Below are 20,028 nucleotides of genomic sequence, written 5' to 3' on the forward strand. Positions count from 1 at the left end.
GTGACACACATGTGCATTAATTAATTGGTCAACAAATTAATTAATTATTCTCTTTTATAGCTCAAATACATAGCTATAGAGAAAAGGAAACCCTTCAAATTTATTCAAGCCATCTTCACTGAAGTTCAAGTCCAAGTGGACTGTTTGAAATCCTATCTCAAAATTATTCAAAAAAGTGTATCTTTGGAAGTATTTTAATCAAGCGTTTCAAGAAGAGCTGGATTAGAAGATGAAAGGAAGAGGAACTCTGGATGACCCTGTGACCTACAGCAGGATGATAACAAACTGATAAAGAAAGTATTGAATTGAGGTTGGATGTGCCACGGCAGATACGTGATGAATGAAAGAGCAGAGAAGGATAATTCTGGGAGAGAAAATGGAAATGGGAAAGAGAAAAGAGAAAGAAAACATATTTCATATGTTGGACTAATCACATGTATGAAGCGCTAATCAGGTTTTATTTGAGTATTAGTTCTCTCTGGAAACAAGGGGACCTGGATGGGAGTCCAAGTACTTTGTAAGAGAAATGGACATATGCATTGCAAAAATAACTGAAGAATAGTCCCACTTAAGTTTTATTTGCTATCAATTATCTGAAGGTTTCTTATTGCAAAGCAGATAGACATTCATGGCCCAAACTGAAAATAACTTCACAATATTAAAGATAGGTTTCAATCTTCAGGGCAAAAATAGGAGGATAACATATGAAATGCGCTTTTATGAAAGGTGTTTTCAGAGCCTTGTTTCACTTTGATTATCATAATTTTTAATGTAACACTTAAAGTGTCACTATGAAGAGACGAGATAGCTAGTGGTTAAGAGCACCTATGTGCATGTACCAAACACATACATAATTTCAATTTTTAATTGAAATCACTGTGGAATAAAATGTAATACTCTCACAATATATTCAAATGTTTTCAAAATAATATTTTTAATCTAATAAAAAACTATTTTCAATTTGGGTAATTTGTTAAAAAACAAGTCTGTATATAATTTTTAAACTATGATCCCAGTAAAATTTCTTCAGCGTTAGCCCCTTCTTGTAGTTGAAAGGATCCTAATGTCCTGTGAGTGATAAGTCAAATAAAATTCTTACTGGTGACCATCTCTGAATACCAACCATGATTAACGAATGGTTCAGTAAGTGGGCCAGTGACTGTTCTACTAGTTCTTCCTAAAAATCCTTGAAAAAGAAGAAAAGATGCTGAAGCTTTGCACAGGGGTTAGTGACAGGGAGCTGGAGCCAGGGGCTCTACGTGATGCCATTCACACAAGAAGAGAATGGTTCCAATTTGTACACAGACTGCGGGAAAATAACCCTATCACCGTATTTATCAACAAACACACTTGTCACTTCAGCACACAATTTAGACAAGAACCTACAGTTTTAGTGGCAAAATTAGTAAGTGTAAAGGGCTCAACAGAAAGAACGTGAATAAAATAATTTTAACCCATCTCCAAGGATTAAAATGTATATAAAACGAGACCAATTTAGAGGGGGAAATTACTCACTTTGACGGAGAAATCAATGTCTGAGACCAGTTTGTCCTCTTTCTCCTGATTAACTGGGCAGGGTGTAAGACTTGGGCTGAAGGCCATGAGGTCGGCCTTGGGCGGACCCTCTCCAGAGCACACTCTTTGTCTCCTCTGCTGTGAGTATGACCAGGTCCCCACTGCGCTGGAGCAAACCAGCACGGGTTTCCCAGGACCGCAGGAATCCTCTGTGGGCGTCGCCGAGCAGCGCAGCGCGGTGTACAGCAGCAGCGTGAGCACCAACAGGCTGGACACCGCGCAGATGGCGATGATCAGGTACACATTGACATCCACCAGCGATGCCTCCCTGCCCGCAGAATTCACCAAAGTCCGTGATGGGGCATTTGCCGTGTGCCCACTCTCCACCAGAGACACTAGCAAGGTGGCTGTGGCTGTCAGCACTGGCTCGCCATGGTCCTTCACCAGCACCAGTAGGCGCTGTTTAGGCGCATCTGTCTCGTCTAGGACACGAGTGGTGCTGATTTCACCTGTGTACAGACCCACCCGGAACGGAAGGCGCCCGCTGCCTGTGGCCGACTGCAGGTCATAGGACAGCCAAGCATTGTAGCCAGAGTCCGCATCCACTGCGCGCACCTTTGTCACCACATGTCCTGCACCCACGGTCCGTGACACCAGTTCGCTCATTGTGCTGCCCGCCTGAGGCCCCAGCAGCGTGGGAGCGTTGTCGTTCTCATCCAGCACAAACACCTGCAGAGTCACATTGCTGCCCAGGGAAGGCACACCAGCATCCCGCGCGCTCACCTGGAACTGCAGCAGCTCCAGCTCCTCATGGTCCAGAGGCTGCAGAGCAAACACCTTGCCGCTCTCCGTGTGCACAGACACGAAGCTCGACAGCGAGCGCTCGCCCACCCGTCTCTCTACCAGCGAGTAGGACACCAGCGCGTTCTCCTGCGCATCCGCGTCCGTGGCCGACACCGTGAAGATGTGCGCACCAGGTGGGTTGTTCTCCTTCACGAACACCGTGTATTCGGGCTGCGCGAACGCGGGCGCATTGTCGTTCACGTCAGCCACCTCCACGGACACACTGGCTGTGGCCCACAGCGAGGGCGAGCCGCCATCCCGGGCTGTCACCACCACCTTATAGTCAGGTGTGGTCTCTCTGTCCAGAGCGCTGTCCAGCACGAGCGAATAGTAATTCTTGAAGGTGGACACCAGCTTGAAGGGGACTTGAGGGGTCAGGGAACAGGTCACCTGCCCATTGGCTCCAGAGTCACGGTCTGACACACTGATCAGGGCGATCACGGTGCCAGGTGCAGAATTTTCTAACACGGGAATTGATAGTGATTTGATGACCAATTCAGGCACATTATCGTTAACATCCACAATTTCAACGAGAACCGTGCAGTGATCTGTCATTGGAGGGGTTCCCTTGTCTGCTGCCTCTACCTGGATTTCAAAAGATTTCGTTTCCTCGAAATCTATGTTGTCTTTCACAGTGATGTGTCCATTAGCCGGGTCTAAGTGGAATTTTGACAGGATCTCAGCTGACATATCCGTGTGGAAAGAATATACAATGTCCTTATTTACTCCTTCATCCAAATCAGAGGCGTTGACATCCACTACTAAGGTACCATTTGGTGCGTTTTCGGATAATCTGACTTTGTAGAGCGTCCTCTCAAATGCGGGGGCGTTGTCGTTCACGTCTAGGACAGTGATCTTCACTTGAGTGGTGCCAGTTAGCTCCGGTTTCCCGCCATCAACTGCCGTTATCAGTAAATGATGTTCGGGAATGTCCTCTCGATTTAAAAGTTTTTTCAACACGAGACCCAGGGATTTAACTTCCTCATCTTTTCTTTTGACGTCCAAAGTAAAATACTCACTGGAGTTAAGACTGTAAGTCAACAATGAATTTGTTCCGATATCTGCGTCTGAAGCGCCCTCTAGCGAAAACCGAGAGCCAAGCTGACGAGATTCATAGATAAACAGATTCTTTGTGGCCACTGGAAATACCGGCGGGTTGTCATTAATGTCCCTCACCTCAACCTCCACGTGGAAAACCTGCAGCGGCCGGTCCACGATCACCTCCAGGTGGATGCTACACTCCGCGCTCCGCCCGCACAGCGCCTCCCGGTCGATCCGAGAATTCACAAACAAAATGCCATTCTGCAGATTTACCTCCAGAAGGTCCCCGCGGTCCTTGGATGCCACCCTGAACAGGCGGGGCACCAGCTCCGCCAGCTCCAGCCCCAGGTCCTGCGCGATGCGGCCCACGAAGGTTCCGTGTTTGGCCTCCTCGGGGACGGAGTAGTGGAGCTGGCCACTCCCTGCCTCCCAGGCTGCGAGGAGCAGAAGCCAGAGCAGCAGACGCTGATCTTCTCTCCAAGAAAACACCATCGCAAGCCCCTTCCAAACGTTTGGTCGCTCTCACACTGATCCAGAATTTCTTAAATATTCTCAGTTTTTTTATTCTTCACATCTTAAACCCCATACCGTTACCATTTTGTCTGAGACTGCGACGAAAAGGATCATGTGAATGTGCAAAACCAGCTGCGTTTAATGAAGGAACTTGTGGTGGACAGCGACACCAAGTGGCTAAATGTGTAAGTATTAATGTGTTTATTTTCTTATATGTCTGAATTGTCCCCAGATTTTGTGTTTTGACCTGTGATTTCCTTCAAGTAGTCACCAAAGAGTTTGTTTTTAACCAGAACATAGCCTTACATTTTTATAAAATCTCTCCGATTCATGGCTTCACTGCTAATAATGGGCTCTTTGTATGATAGGCACACAGTTGCTCTCAACGGAGTTTTCCCATTAAATTTTCACAACAATCTTCTAAGATGAATTTTAATATGAGTCATTGATTACAAGTACATACAGACTAAAATTAAAAGGGGCTTTAACTTATGGTGTCAGGGTAAAATCCTATTCAGAATTACAGTCTCAAAGTACAAAAATGAAAGATAAGTCTTTGATATCTGTGACAATGAAGGTATAAGGTATGAAAATAAGTAATAAATGTATGAATATCTATTAATACATGTTTTATATAATTTTGGCATTACCAACTTACTGAAAAATAGTCTGACTTGCAATTGTTAATTTAGAACATGTGTAAATCGCCCCCAGGTCCTTTATTCAAGCATAGCGTCTTTGTTAACTGTCTTTACTAGTATTTATATAAAAATGTCAGGTCGCATTCATTCATTTTCTTACTTTCTGGGGATTGAAGCCAATGCCTCAAGCACCTAGGCAAGAGCCCTGCCACTGAGCTGTAACCTCAGCCCAGAGTTAGTCTTTCTCAGTGAAGTTCTTTTGTAGATGTATTTTCTGCCGCAAGACAACACTGTGTGGTTTGGATATTTGGTATACTCACATTGCACCAATAAGAACATTGTTTTTAAATTTCAACACTGTGTATGCATTACAATTTACATGTATATTATAAAATGAAATGATTACAGTTCTAGCGACCTCCTCTTCTCTGTACCAAGTAGCTTCAAAAGGTTTCATGTGACTAAGGGTTGTGATGCACACCCGTCATCCTAGGACATAGGAGGCTGAGGCAGGAAGATCATGAGCTGAAGATCAGCCTAAAATCAGGACCCAACCCAAACAAACAGGATCTGAGAGATGGGTCAGTGGGTAAAACCACATACTGTCAAGCCTGCCAACATGATTTCAATCCCTGCAACACAATGACTCCTGAAATTTGTCTTCTGACTTGCACACTCACATCGTGGTGTGCATGCACACTCACACACATGCATCCACAAAACGTAAGTGTTAAGAGAGAAAAGGAAGAAAAGTTGAAAACATTGTCAATTTAAAAAAAAAGAAGACAAAGAGAAAATTAACTTTGGAACATGAGTCACTAGGCAATATTTATAAGACTGGGCAATGAAATGTTCTTTTAAAATGTATTTTATATATATGAATGTTCTACTTGCATGTATGTCTGCATGACAGAAGAGGGAGTCAGGTCCCATTCCAGATGGTTGTGAGCCATCATGTGGTTGTTGGGAATTGAACTCAGGACTTCTGGAAGAGCAGACAGTGTTCTTAACTACTGAACCATCTCTCCAGTCCCCAGTGATGAAATATTTTAAAGATCTCTGTGAATTCACTAATAAACACCAGGTATGAGTCCTCTAAGCATTTTAAAGTTGGACCAGAATACTCATGGAAACGGCAAGTTTAGATATTCATGCAGAAAAAGAAACTGTCCAGACTTTGACTTGTAGGCAGAATAGTTTAAAGAGAAATTTAGCACATAATTTAAGTATTAGAAGAAAAAGATTTTATAGAAGGTTCAGGTTCTTGTGTTTCATTGACTAAAATCCAATATTCAATTAACTCACATTTTATCATCTATGTTTAAATTAAAATAAAATAAATTACAAATATTACACTGAATAAATAAATGAACATTTTAAATTAACTTTTCAAATAAGGATAAGTGAAGAGTTATATTAATAATAACTGTTAACAATCAACAGATAATTTCTAAGAGACTCTGCTGTGATAGCTCATAAAGAATTAGATAAATGCTTAGTATGCTTTGTTTGTTCTTTTCAGTTCTGGTGATTGAACCTAGGGCCTCTCATCCATTATAGGGCTTTTATTGTTCTTGTTTTGTTTTGAGACAGGGCCTCATTGTATAGCCTTATGTGATCTCACTATGTAGACCAGATCTCATAGAGATCCACCTACCTCTGCTTCCATTGTTTTAAACACCCACTGTAGGGGTGTCCAGAGGAAATGCAATGGTCCATGCTGGGCCTTGCACTTTGGAAAAACCCCAGTTCCACAAGTAACATGCTCACAAACTAGGTAACAGGGTAAGCTCAGGATGAAGAAAAGTGTAAACTGGCAAAGAGTGAGAAGTGGCCGGCATCTTCACAGGAGGAAACCTGCATGAGTTAGCCTATTAACCCTGGGTTGATGACCGTTGAGCACTAGCCTGAAGACTAGGTCACAGTACCCTTCACTTGTACAAAGAAAAGGGAAAGATGTGGCTGCTTGGCCAAACCAGTTTGTCTTCAGTCCTGTTGGCATGGAAACTGCTATGTGGGTCAGCCTAGACTGAAACTCACAGTGATCTACCTGCCTCTGCCTCCCAAATGTTATGATTAAAGGCATACACCACCACACCCAGTCCAATACAATGTTTTTTCTTTTTCTTTCTTTTCTTTTATTTCTTTACTTCTTTTTTTGAGACAGGGTTTCTCTCTGTGTAGCTTTGGCCGTGCTGAAACTCACTCTGTAGACCAGGCTGGCCTTGAACTCACAGAGATCCACCTGCCTCTGCCTCTTGCTTAAAGGATGGGATTAAAGGTGTCCGCCACCACACCCACCCCAGTGTAATCTTTAAATGTCTAAATCTGAAGGGTTCTTTCCTGAGTACACTCTCTCTTTCGGTTGAAAACCCAAAGATTTTTGTAATAGTTCATCTTTATTGCCCAATTTTGGTCATTTTCCTTATTAAGGACAAATAAGTTACCCAGCATTCCTTGATGCTGATGTGTATTGTAAAGGCCAATGATATATAGAGCCTGGCATTCATGTTTTAAAGAGAAAATCTGGAAAATTTCCAGAGTAAAGATTATATTATGCTAAACAGACTCTGATACAATGGGTAGAAATCTATGTTTAGAAATGTCCTAAATTTTAAAGCCCTTTTAAACTTTCTAATTTGGGATTTTACATCTTTGAAAGGAAAACATTTAGGAGTAATATTGAATTATTACGCTTTGGTGCCAATGAGTTGGCTCAGCAGGTAAAAGTCTTGCCTTGCAAGGCTGGTGACCTGCCTTAGCTCTCGACAGCCCAGATAAAAAGTAGAGAGACCAACTACACAAAGTGTCCCTTGAGGTCCACACACTGTAGGACCTCACTCCATACACCTACAGCCACACACCAGAATCATGCACACACACAATAATAAATAAATAAATATTTAAATTGCAGGTTTTCCTGGGTGTTTTTTTTTCCCAATTATTCAAGGTCTGATCGCTCACACAGAGATTTTGTCATGACACTAACAATGAAAGTAAGATTATTTAAGAGAATTGTTCTACGGGCAGGAATTTGATACCTAATGCACAAGTATCTCACAACAGCACAGTGATATAAAATAAAGGCGGAGCGTTAGGTCTAAATATTTAACTGGAATCATGAATAATACAAAAATAGTAACGTTCTTGGCAAGATAAAAAAAAAATCTTAAGCCTACCTTTGCTAAGTATTCTGACTCTAAGGGCGGCTGTCTCTCCTCTGCTGATTCCGGACCTTGGGATAGGCTGGGGCTGAAGGCCATGAGGTCGGTCTTGGGCGGACCCTCTCCAGAGCACACCCTCTGCCGCCTCTGCTGTGAGTATGACCAGGTCCCCACCGCGCTGGAGCACACCAGCACAGGCTTCCCCGGAGCACAGGCTCCATCAGTGGGCGTCGCCGAGCAGCGCAGCGCGGTGTACAGCAGCAGCGTGAGCACCAACAGGCTGGACACGGCGCAGATGGCGATGATCAGGTACACGTTGACATCCACCAGCGACGCCTCTCGGCCAATGGCATCTACCAACGTTTTGGATGAGGTTTTTGGAGCTTGGCTGTTCTCAAGCAGAGAAACGAGCACTGTGGCTGTGGCAGTCAGCGCAGGTTCACCATGATCCTTCACCAGCACCAGCAGGCGCTGGTGCAGCACATCCGCTTCATCCAGGGTGCGTGTGGTGCTGATCTCACCGGTATATAGGCCCACGCGGAACAGGCTTCGGGAATTGCCTGCCGACGTCTGCAGTTCATAAGAGAGCCAAGCATTGTAACCAGAGTCCGCATCCACTGCTCGCACCTTGGTGACCACATAACCCGAACCCACTGATCTAGGCACAAACTCACTCACCGCCCCTCCCGCTCCCACGGCTCCGTGGGGCAGCAGCGTGGGAGCATTGTCGTTCTCATCCAACACAAACACCTGCAGAGTCACATTGCTGCCCAGGGAAGGCACACCAGCATCCCGCGCGCTCACCTGGAACTGCAGCAGCTCCAGCTCCTCATGGTCCAGAGGCTGCAGTGCGAACACCTTGCCGCTCTCCGCGTGCACAGACACGAAGCTCGACAGCAAGCGCTCGCCCACCCGTCTCTCTACCAGCGAGTAGGACACCAGCGCGTTCTCCTGCGCGTCTGCGTCTATGGCTGACACCGTGAAGATGTGCGCACCAGGCGGGTTGTTCTCCTTCACGAACACCGTGTATTCGGGCTGCGCGAACATGGGCGCATTGTCGTTCACATCAGCCACCTCCACGGACACGCTGGCTGTGGCCCACAGCGAGGGCGAGCCGCCATCCCGGGCTGTCACCACCACCTTGTAGTCTGCAGTGGTCTCTCTGTCCAGAGCGCTGTCCAGCACGAGCGAATAGTAATTCTTGAATGTGGACACCAGCTTGAAGGGGACTTGAGGGGTCAGGGAGCAGGTCACCTGTCCGTTGATTCCTGAGTCACGGTCTGACACTGAGATGAGGGCGATAACAGCGCCCAGTGAAGCATTTTCTTGGACTGGTAGTGAGAGAGACGTTATTGAGACTTCTGGGGTATTGTCATTGATATCCAAGAGTTTTACTGAAATTTTACAATGTCCTGACATTGATGGGGTTCCCTTGTCAGATGCAATGACCTGAATTTCATAGGATGTCCTTTCTTCGTAGTCTAATTCCCCCTTCGTTCTGATTTCTCCCGAGGTAGGGTCTATTTGGAACTTGGTCCGTGTGGTAGAAGACACATCACTACTCAGTGAATACACAATCTCACTGTTTTGTCCTTCATCTGCATCAGACGCATTTAATTTCACCACCAAGGTTCCGTTTGCGGTGTTCTCTAACAACTGAACTTTGTAAACGGATTTGGGGAAAGTAGGTTCGTTGTCATTCACATCTAACACTTTAATGAGTATCTGAACAGAACCTGTGAGTTCAGGCTTTCCTCCATCCGTAGCTACCAGTAACAATTTCACCTCAGCATTTTCCTCTCTGTCCAGAGATTTCCCCAGCACAAGAAACAGCGATTGGCTGAGTTCATCATTTGTTTGTACATCTAGAAAGAAAAACTCGCTAGGACTGAGCTTATAGGACAGAAGAGCGTTTACTCCTATATCTGCATCCGAAGCTCCCTCTAAAGGAAACCGCGAGTCTAGCAGTCTCGATTCATGAAATTGGATAGTTTTTTCTGTCGTTGGAAATAGCGGCGGGTTGTCGTTAATATCCCTTACCTCCACCTCCACGTGGAAGACCTGCAGTGGCCGGTCCACGATCACCTCCAGGTGGATGCTACACTCCGCGCTCCGCCCGCACAGTGCCTCCCGGTCGATCCGAGAATTCACAAACAAAATGCCATTTTGCAGATTTACCTCCAGAAGGTCCCCGCGGTCCTTGGATGCCACCCTGAACAGGCGGGGCACCAGCTCCGCCAGCTCCAGCCCCAGGTCCTGAGCGATGCGGCCCACGAAGGTTCCGTGTTTGGCTTCCTCGGAGATGGAGTAGTGGAGCTGGCCGCTCCCTGCCTCCCAGGCTGAGAGGAGCAGAAGCCAGAGCAGCAGACACTGCCTGACGTCTGGGCCCCCTCTCAAAGAAGGCATCACCTCTAGTCCTCCGTGAGTTGGTCAAATTAAATGATCATGTTTAAAAGAAATGAAATAGTCTAACACCTGCTAAATCCTGCTGCTTCTCCTGTCGTTTTTTCTGGAGTAACAAAGAGACTCTGGGTATTTGCCTTCTTAGAGAAGAACATTCTCTGGTGGACAGCGACACCCTGTGGCTAATCTGATTCGAACTTTACCGTATTAACTGTAAATGAGACGTTTACCGTATTAACTTCAAATGTAAACTTCAGTAGTGCTAAGTGTATTCAGTGTTGAAAACTTTCTTCTTGTAAAGATGAAAAATTGTATCTATTAGACATCAATTCCAATTATCCCATCTTTGCCCATGGTAACTACCATTCTACTTCTGTTTTCTATAAGTTTCACCACTTATAAATCATACAGGATTTGTAAGGGTTTGTTGCTGTGGGGTTGAGTTCTTTGTTTTTGCTGTGTTTTGAGACTTGCTTTTCCAACTTAACCATAATGTTTAGAAGGCTCATCGGTGTTGTAGCATGCTACAGGATTTCTTTTCTTATTGCTGAATGTTTACATTGTGTAAACCCGCTGCATTTCGTGAGTCCCTTCAACCATCCATGGGCATTTGGATTCCTCTGGCTCTTGGTTCTTGTAAATAGAGCTGATACCAATGCAAATGCACAAATATCTTTTGGATATCTTGTTTTCAGTTCTTTCGTAAATTTTTTTAGCACTTCTTCAGAGCAAACACACCGGAATCAAAGAGTACTTTCATTCAATGAAAATATGCTTGAATACACTCCTGATATTTATAATCTTGAGTTTTGAATTGTTTGCGGGTTACATTAGCTTGTCATATGAGAAATTTATTTTAGGATTATTCTCTTTTCTTTTATATTTGAATCTTCATGCAAGAAAGAATAAACTGATTTCGTTTCAGTGTTAGTTACATGAAAGTATCTTTTATTTATTAATTTTTAGCTAGTTCCTTCACATGCAAAAACATTAAACTTAAATAAAGGTGGTATTGGGTTTTTTTAAATGAATGAAGGAATGCGTCAGTTATTAAAGTTCATATCAAGTTACATACTTGCTACTTCATGTATGTCAAAAAACTGCTCTTATTTTTCTTAGAAGAAAACAAAATGAACTGCAAAATTTAGTATCCATTTAAAACAGCATTGACGGATAGATTTTCCTGAATCTAGATGCTTTAATAACTTTTCTCTGAGCTGGGTGTAGTGCACACCTCTAATCTCAGCATTTGGGAGGCAAAGACAGGTAGATCTTTGAGTTTGTGGCCAATCTGGGCTACAAAGAGAGTTTCAGGACAGACAAGACTAAATAGAAAAGTACTATCTTGAAGTAAAATAATAATAATAATAATAATAACTTTTTCTTGATTCCAATGTCTTAAAGTTATTCCACTTATTTACTCTTGCAGTAAAATAAATGCAACTGGAGATAACTAAAGAAAAATATATTCAGAGAGAAAAATATCCCATGTGTTCTTTTAATCATGGTTTCTAGATTTTATATAGCTAGTTAGATAAAATCAGATATAAATACACATATATGTAATATATAACATATATACATATATATATGATGAAAATAGAGACAAGCCATGTAGAGGAACAAAGGGGCCTAGTGGAATGAGCATTTTATTTATTTATTTGTTTATTTATTTATTTTGGTTTTTTTCGAGACAGGGTTTCTCTGTGGCTTTGGAGCCTGTCCTGGAACTAGCTCTGTAGACCAGGCTGGTCTCGAACTCACAGAGATCCGCCTGCCTCTGCCTCCCGAGTGCTGGGATTAAAGGCGTGTGCCACCATCGCCCGGCTGAGCATTTTATTAAACGGCTGTGAAAAAAGGAAAAAAACTATTGAAATATTCTGAGGAGACAAGAACATCAACAATCAACGGAAATTCCTTTCACATTTATGTTAAATATTAATTCACAACGCTACTCCATATTTTGGTCTTCCTTTCATTCTATAATAGAATCCCATAAACTACAACCACTTTTCAAACTTTGTAATCCTAAACCCATATCTTTTTATAATAGTGACTAATATTTTAGATTCATCCCCAAGTTAATATAATTAGTTATTCTAGAAAACTTTTACACTTTATAAGAACCATCATGGCACAGAAAGAATAGTTGCTCTGATCTTTTATCTACAATGTAACTATCTTAAACTTTGTGATCACAATGTAGTCATATGAAGGCCTATCCAAACACATTAAGGTCGTTTGTTTGGGGTTTATTATTATTATTATTGGGTTTTGTTTCTTCATTTCGCCTACAGCTCAGACTAGCCTCAAACTTGGTCTGTAGCAGAGGATGGCCTTTAAATTCAGATCCTTGATGGGCGGTGGTGGTGCACGTCTTTAATTCCAGCACTTGGGAGGCAGAGGCAGGCAGATCTCTATGAGTTTGAGGCCAGCCTGGTCTACAAGAGCTAGTTCCAGGACAGGGTCCAAAGCTACCCTGTCTCAAAAAAAAACAAGCCAAAAAAATTCAGATCCTCATGCCCCCATAACCCAAGGACATGTATGTGCCACCAGACTGGGCTCTTCCAAACAAATTTGAAAGGTTATTGGTATTATCAAAAAATGATGGGTTCTATTTATAATTTTATGATTAATATTTAAGCAAAGCACTCTGAGATAACTACATTTTCCATCAATACTAGTTCCTTTATTCAATTTTATTTTACGTATGTAGGTGTCTTGCCTGTATGTATGTTTGTACATCACAGACATGCCTAGCACCCACAATCTAGAAGAGGACATCAGATCTTCTGGAACGAGAGTTACAAATGATTTTGAACCCCCATGTAGGCACTGGAATTCAAACCTGGGTCTTCTGGAAGAGCATCAAGATCTCTTAACCACTCATCCATCTCTCCAGCCCACAAATCTATATAAATGTTCTAATATAGTGAGTTATGACATTGTAGCCCCAAATGCCAACCAATTCAAGTTTTTCTGACTTAAATAAAAGACAGTATTGTTTATCTTCTACTTACAATTTTTTTTAGTTTAGCTTCAAAAAATTATCTCTATCCCTCCCAAATTTTTTTTCCTTTTTTTTTTTGAGACAGGATTTTTCTGTGTAGCCCTGGATGCTTTTGGCTTGCACTGGAGACCAGGGTGGCCTCCAACTCAGAGATCCACCACCTCTGCCTCCCGAGTGCCGAGTGCTGGGATTAAAGGTGTGTACCGCCACGCCTGGATGTTTTATCGTTTGTTTGTTTGTTTGTTCTTTGAGACAGGGTTTCTTTGTATAGCTATGGCCATCCTGGAACTCACTCTGTAGACTAGTCTGGCCTCCAACTCAGAGAACCACCTGCCTCTAGAGTGCTGGGATTAATGGTGTGTGCCACCACCACCTGGCTGTTTTACCATTTTAATTTCCATTTTCAGAATATTTTCCGTGGGTTTCCTTTAGTTTTAGGCTTGAGTTGCTGTCACGAGAATCTCAGGTTTTTAAGAATGATTTGCGTAAAAAAGGAATGGTCCCGTTTGTACCGCTTTCTTTCTAGAAAATTGGTTAAACATGATCTGCATCACATTTTTTTATTTTTTTAAATTTATTTATTTATTAAAGATTTCTGTCTCTTCCCCGCCACCGCCTCCCATTTCCCTCCCCCTCCCCCAATTAAGTACCCCCCCTCAGCCCGAAAAGCAATCAGGGTTCCCTGTCCTGTGGGAAGTCCAAGGAACCCCCACCTCCATCCAGGTCTAGTAAGTTGAGCATCCAAACTGCCTAGGCTCCCACAAAGCCAGTGCGTGCAGTAGGATCAGAAACCCATTGCCATTGTTCTTGAGTTCTCAGTAGTCCTCATTGTCCGCTTTGTTCAGAGAGTCCGGTTTTATCCCAGGTTTTTCCAGACCCAGGCCAGCTGGTCTTGGTGAGTTCCCAGTAGAACATCCCCATTGTCTCAGTGTGTGGGTCCTGAGTTCCTTGCTCGTGCTCTCTCTCCTTCTGCTCCTGATTTGGACCTTGAGATTTCTGTCCTGTGCTCCAATGTGGGTCTCTATCTCTGTCTCCTTTCATCGCTATATTCAGGAGGATGCCTATATGTTTTTCTTTGGGTTCTCCTTATTTAGCCTCTCTAGGATCACTAATTATAGGCTCAATGTCCTTGGTTTATGGCTATGCATCACATTTTATTTTATTTTTTTAAGTCACACATAGGATGATGTTTTCTTTCATGGGTGTGATGGTTTGACAGTGAAAACCGAAAGGGTTTATTACATCAAATTCAACACGTTTTATAACTCAATTGTTACTGTAAACAGTCTACTTGAATATACACTCCCTGTTGCTGTGTGTTTTGGGTTCTATTGCAGGGTTCTTCATATGACATGTTCTTGAGTGAATTATGGTAAATACTGAATGTCTCTCTCAAGCCAATATTCACATAGTTAATGAACAGAGCTATGGAGACATACTAAGGTATGATTTCTGAATGTATTCTCTCCAATTGTGTAATCCTTCAGGTTTATCTCACATTTAGAGAAAATTAAAAGGTGTTTTTTAGCATTATTATTCGAAAAATTATTTTGTGGTTATTCTTGCCCAAAGACTTGGTATAATAATATTAATATTTAGAAAGTTGCAGGCACATGCTTTGGCCTGTGTCTTACAATGCTCTAAACGATACTCTGTCAATTTATCACCCCAATCTCAGAAAGCTTTGCTATCATATTTGTAGAATGTTTTACAAGTGTTTTTTGAAGTTTCAATATAATTGTATTATTCCTCTTGCCTTTCCTCCCTCCAAACCCTTTTATGTATTCTCCCTTGCCCTTGCTCTTCAAATTTATGGGCTCTTTTTCTTTGTCTATATACACAAATATATATATATATATATATATATATATATATATATATATATATATATTACAGATTGAGCATGTAGTATTTAGGTATACCTGATATATGGCAGGTATATTATACAGACGTGTGTGTGTGTATCAGGTATATTATATAGGTATACATACATACATACACAGGCATATATATCAGGTGTACCTAATAACTGCATGCTCGGTGTGTATAATGTTACTTGTGTATATGTTTTTAGGGCTGAGCACTTGGTATTGGATCACTAGTTGATGTGCTCTTCCCTGGGGAAGACTATATCTCCTGCTCTCAGTATTCCTTAGTTGCCCATAGTTCTTGTCTAGGGTTGAGACCTGTTGGGCTTTCTTCCTTCCAGGTTAGCACATCTATTGGTGCTGTCCTTTTACAAGGGGAGCTTTAAGGGTCTTTTTCTGTGTGTTCATTTGAATGTTTAGCCAACAAGGTGCATTCACTTAATACTTGTGTAACTTCAGAAGAAATAAAACATTGTACCAGAGGCTGTGGAGATGGCCCAGCGGGTGCAGTGCTCGCTGTGCAAGCCTGAGAGCCTGCGTTCAGATACCCAGCATTCTCATGCCCAGCCAGTCTAGACAAAACAATGAACTACCTGAACCAAAAAAAAAAGGTACAGAGGAACTGAGGAAGATACCTAACATTAGTTACTGCCCTCCACATCTGCGTGCACAGGAGAGCGCACACACATAGACACATGTACCCCTCACACACACAGATTTAACAAACTATTGACTATATGGTTAGAAGAGTCACAGAGACCTGTATTGAAAGTGTGTCAGCTGGTTGTTAAACTTCTGTAATATACTGTATATAATAATATGTTACTCATTATTGATCAACATAATGATGATGAATCAAATTTGAAGAGGTCTTTATTCCTCTTCTGAACAACGTGTGTAAAGAATTTTCTTTTCTTTTTTATTTTCTATATTCATTTCTAGAAAAGCAAGCATCAGGGATTTTTATGTAGAACCATTTTGTTTGGAAAACGTTACTCCATCTTTCTCTTGCTTTTGTACTTTGAATTTAAATGGAATTTAACATTGAATGCCTGCAAAATTCTCCCATTGAAAGCAACTTTAAATATTTAATCAAGTGCAATAGACTGTAATAGATAATTATATCATTTTTGAAAAAAATAGTAATTATCCTGAATTTAATTTTTCTTGGCCTCAACAATTTCATCTATAAAGGGAAAAAGCTTCACCTAATAAAATAAATATCAGAAGGATTAAAAGAAAAGAAAAGTAAGTGTGAGGTGGTCACTAAGTGTCTCTTGACTGGATCATGTAAGACACAAGTTCATGTAATAATTAGTCTTTTAAACCAGGGAACAGCACCAGGAACTAGTTGGATATTTTACTGTGAAAATTAAAGTACTAACAACATATTACAGTTTATATATTATGTATATATATACATATATATATATTAAGTCACAGTGGTTCAAGTTATCTTTTATTTGCCCCCTTTGAAATTTAGCAATGTAGAGAGAAAGCAGATGGTTTCTGTAACTTTTCCTACAATTATTTCTGCAAAGCAAGACACGTCACAAGAATTGAGAGCCCACGTTAAAGGTGGCCAGCGCTGTGTTTGGCTAGCATTCATGAGGCCCTCAGCTCTATCCCTACCATCAATAGTGCCAAAATTAACACTAATAATGCTGAAATATTGTTAGAGCTTTCTACCATATAAATAAAAGAATACAAAAATTTGCATCTATGTTGCTTCCTAGCTTCATTCATTATGCTACTGCAAAGAGAGTGTTTGCAAAGGTATGGTTTGTTAAAAGTCATTAAACACCCTGAATACATATTAAATATCATTGAAATGATTTAAAAAGTGAAGTTAAATCTAAACAGAATTTGAAGTCATAGCTCAAATTTGGACTTACATTTCCAGAAAGATCCGAATTTCCTTCTGGCTGCTCACTTCTTTCCGATATGTTCAAACCTGGAGAGAGGCCAGGGCTGAAGGCCATGAGGTCGGTCTTGGGCGGACCCTCTCCAGAGCACACCCTCTGCCGCCTCTGCTGTGAGTATGACCAGCTGCCCACCGCGCTGGAGCACACCAGCACGGGCTTCCCCTGAGCACAGGCTCCATCTGTGGGCGTGGCCGAGCAGCGCAGCGCGGTGTACAGCAGCAGCGTGAGCACCAACAGGCTGGACACCGCGCAGATGGCGATGATCAGGTACACGTTGACATCCATCAGCGATGCCTGAGAGCCCACTGAACCGGTTAATACAGGCAAGGAGGCTTTCTGAATCTGTCCGCTTTCCACCAGGGATACCAACACGGTAGCAGTGGCAGTCAGCGCCGGCTCGCCATGGTCTTTCACCAGCACCAACAGACGCTGTCGTGGAGCATCAGCCTCATCTAGGGAACGTGTAATGCTGACCTCACCCGTGTACAGTCCCACACGGAAAAGGCTGCGTGCGCCACCTGTTGAAGGTTGCAGTTCATAAGACAGCCAAGCATTGTAGCCAGAGTCGGCGTCTACTGCGCGCACCTTTGTCACCACATGTCCTGCACCCACTGTCCGTGACACCAGTTCGCTCACTGCGCTGCCCGCCTGAGGTCCCAGCAACGAGGGTGCGTTGTCGTTCTCATCCAGCACAAACACCTGCAGAGTCACATTGCTGCCCAGGGGAGGCACACCAGCATCCCGTGCGCTCACCTGGAACTGTAGCAGCTCCAGCTCCTCATGGTCCAGAGGCTGCAGCGCAAACACCTTGCCGCTCTCCGCATGCACAGACACGAAGCTCGACAGCGAGCGCTCGCCCACCCGCCGCTCCACCAGTGAGTAGGACACCAGCGCGTTCTCCTGCGCGTCCGCGTCTATGGCTGACACCGTGAAGATGTGCGCACCAGGCGGGTTGTTCTCCTTCACGAACACCGTGTATTCCGGCTGCGCAAACGTGGGCGCATTGTCGTTCACATCAGCCACCTCCACGGACACGCTGGCTGTGGCCCACAGCGAGGGCGAGCCCCCATCCCGGGCTGTCACCACCACCTTGTAGTCTGCAGTGGTCTCTCTGTCCAGGGCGCTGTCCAGCACGAGCGAATAGTAATTCTTGAAAGTGGACACCAGCTTGAAGGGGACGTGAGGAGCCAGAGAGCAGGTCACCTGCCCGTTGACCCCCGAGTCAAGGTCGGACACCTTGATGAGGGCGATGACAGTGCTAAGTGGAGCATCCTCTTTGATGGGCAAAGATAAGGAAGTGACCTCCAGCTTGGGAGTGTTATCATTTATATCCAGCACTTTCACCAAAACCTTGCAGTGATTTGACATCGGGGGAGTCCCTTTATCAACTGCTTTTACTTGAATTTCATAAGATTTTATCTTTTCATAATCCAGGTCACCAATCACTCTAATTTCTCCAGAAATAGAATCTACTTTGAACTTCTCTTGAATGTCAGGAGAAACATCATTGCCAAAGGAAAACACAACTTCACCGTTTACGCCTTCATCAGCGTCAGAGGCATTTAATGTGGTCACTAAAGTTCCATTCGCTGTAGATTCTACTAACTGGGCTCTGTAGACGGCCTGGTCAAACAGTGGGGCATTGTCATTAACGTCCAGCACAGTAATCTGCAGCCGGACTGTTCCCTCCAGTTCTGGCTTGCCCCCATCAGTGGCTGTCAGTAATAACCGAAGTTCTGGTGTTTCTTCTCTATCCAAAGATTTTCTCAGCTCAAGAGAAAGGGATTTACTGAGTTCGTCAGTCGTCTCTACCTTCAAAGAAAAGTAGTCAGTGTGGCTCAGTGTGTAAATTAGAAGAGAATTAGAGCCAATATCTGCGTCCGCAGCGCCCTCTAGTGGAAATCGCGAGCCTGGCTGTCTATTTTCAGGAATAAATATCCTTTGTTCTGAGCCTTTAAAAACCGGTGGGTTATCATTAATGTCCTTAACCTTCACATCCACGTGGAAAACCTGCAGCGGCCGGTCCACAATCACCTCCAGGTGGATGCTACACTCCGCACTCCGCCCGCAAAGAGCCTCCCGGTCGATCCGAGAATTCACAAACAAAATGCCATTCTGCAGATTTACCTCCAGAAGGTCCCCGCGGTCCTTGGACGCCACCCTGAACAGGCGGGGCACCAGCTCTGCCAGCTCCAGCCCCAGGTCCTGAGCGATGCGGCCCACGAAGGTTCCGTGTTTGGCTTCCTCGGGGACGGAGTAGTGGAGCTGGCCACTCCCTGCCTCCCAGGCTGCGAGGAGCAGAAGTGAGAGCAACAGCAAGCGCAGGGCTCTCAGGCCTCGGAGCCTGGAAAAGAGCATCGCAAAAGCACTGTACCTTTCGTACAACTGTCACTCCAAGACCATACTTTCTAACTTCATGGTTTCAGTCGTTTGTCTCCTCACCATTTTTGTCTTTTCTCTACTGATGACGAAATGAAGCTTCCTCCCTTCGGTTTTATCAATCCCCCATTTCCAGCTTCAAGACTTTATGGTGTACAGCGACACCATGTGGCCAATGTGGATTTGACAAGCATTCATTTGTCTTTCAAAGTAGCTTCTGTATTTATTCGCAAAGTACTCAATACAATGGTTTATAGATTTCGTAGTATGAAGATCCAAGGCAGTTTGAATGTCATTTGCGAGTATGTAATCCAATGTTTTCGTTGAACTATAACGGTAAAGGCAGTACAATTGGGTTTGAGAAAATTAAAGATATGCTTTAATCGTCTCTTTATCATTGTATTTTAAATGATTTAGGAAGTGGGGCATGATAGTGCATTCCTTTAATCCCAACACTCAGCGTGAAGGCAGAGGCAGGTAGATCTCTAGGGTCTACACAGTGCGTTCCAGGTCAGACAGAGCTAAATAGAGAAAACCTGTGTGTGTGTGTGTGTGTGTGTGTGTGTGTGTGTGTGTGAGAGAGAGAGAGAGAGAGAGAGAGAGAGAGAGAGAGAGAGAGAGAGAGAGAGAGAGAGAGAGAGAGAGAGAGAGAGAGACTTATTGGCTCATGAATTTCAATTACTAGATATTCATAATTGTAGCTGAAGTTTTAAGTTAAATTCATTT

At 43.4% G+C, this 20,028-nt stretch overlaps 2 protein-coding genes across 3 annotated transcripts in view; both read right to left on the minus strand.

Annotated features, from left to right (window-relative positions):
- LOC142847796 (protocadherin alpha-7) overlaps nt 1-19,416 on the minus strand; it is a 207,052-nt gene extending 187,636 nt beyond the window's left edge. Inside the window, exon 1 of one of the 2 annotated variants that reach the window (XM_075968847.1) lies at nt 16,894-19,416. In XM_075968847.1, the coding sequence (XP_075824962.1) occupies nt 16,894-19,281 (2,388 nt within the window). In that variant the 5' untranslated portion in view covers nt 19,282-19,416. Of the gene's footprint in view, nt 1-1,515; nt 4,048-16,893 lie in introns of those variants that run through there. The other variant, XM_075968850.1, reaches the window with a different exon arrangement.
- LOC142848529 (protocadherin alpha-2-like) lies at nt 7,514-10,230 on the minus strand. Its single transcript, XM_075970777.1, has 2 exons — nt 7,733-10,230; nt 7,514-7,537 (listed from the first exon to the last, which is right to left on the minus strand). Exons 1-2 carry the CDS (start codon nt 10,121-10,123, stop codon nt 7,514-7,516), a joined length of 2,415 nt encoding a protein of 804 aa, XP_075826892.1. The 5' UTR covers nt 10,124-10,230.
- Nucleotides 19,417-20,028: the final 612 nt, after the last annotated feature.

Source organism: Microtus pennsylvanicus, chromosome 4 (assembly GCF_037038515.1).
Source record: "Microtus pennsylvanicus isolate mMicPen1 chromosome 4, mMicPen1.hap1, whole genome shotgun sequence".
Classification (NCBI taxonomy): domain Eukaryota; kingdom Metazoa; phylum Chordata; class Mammalia; order Rodentia; family Cricetidae; genus Microtus; species Microtus pennsylvanicus.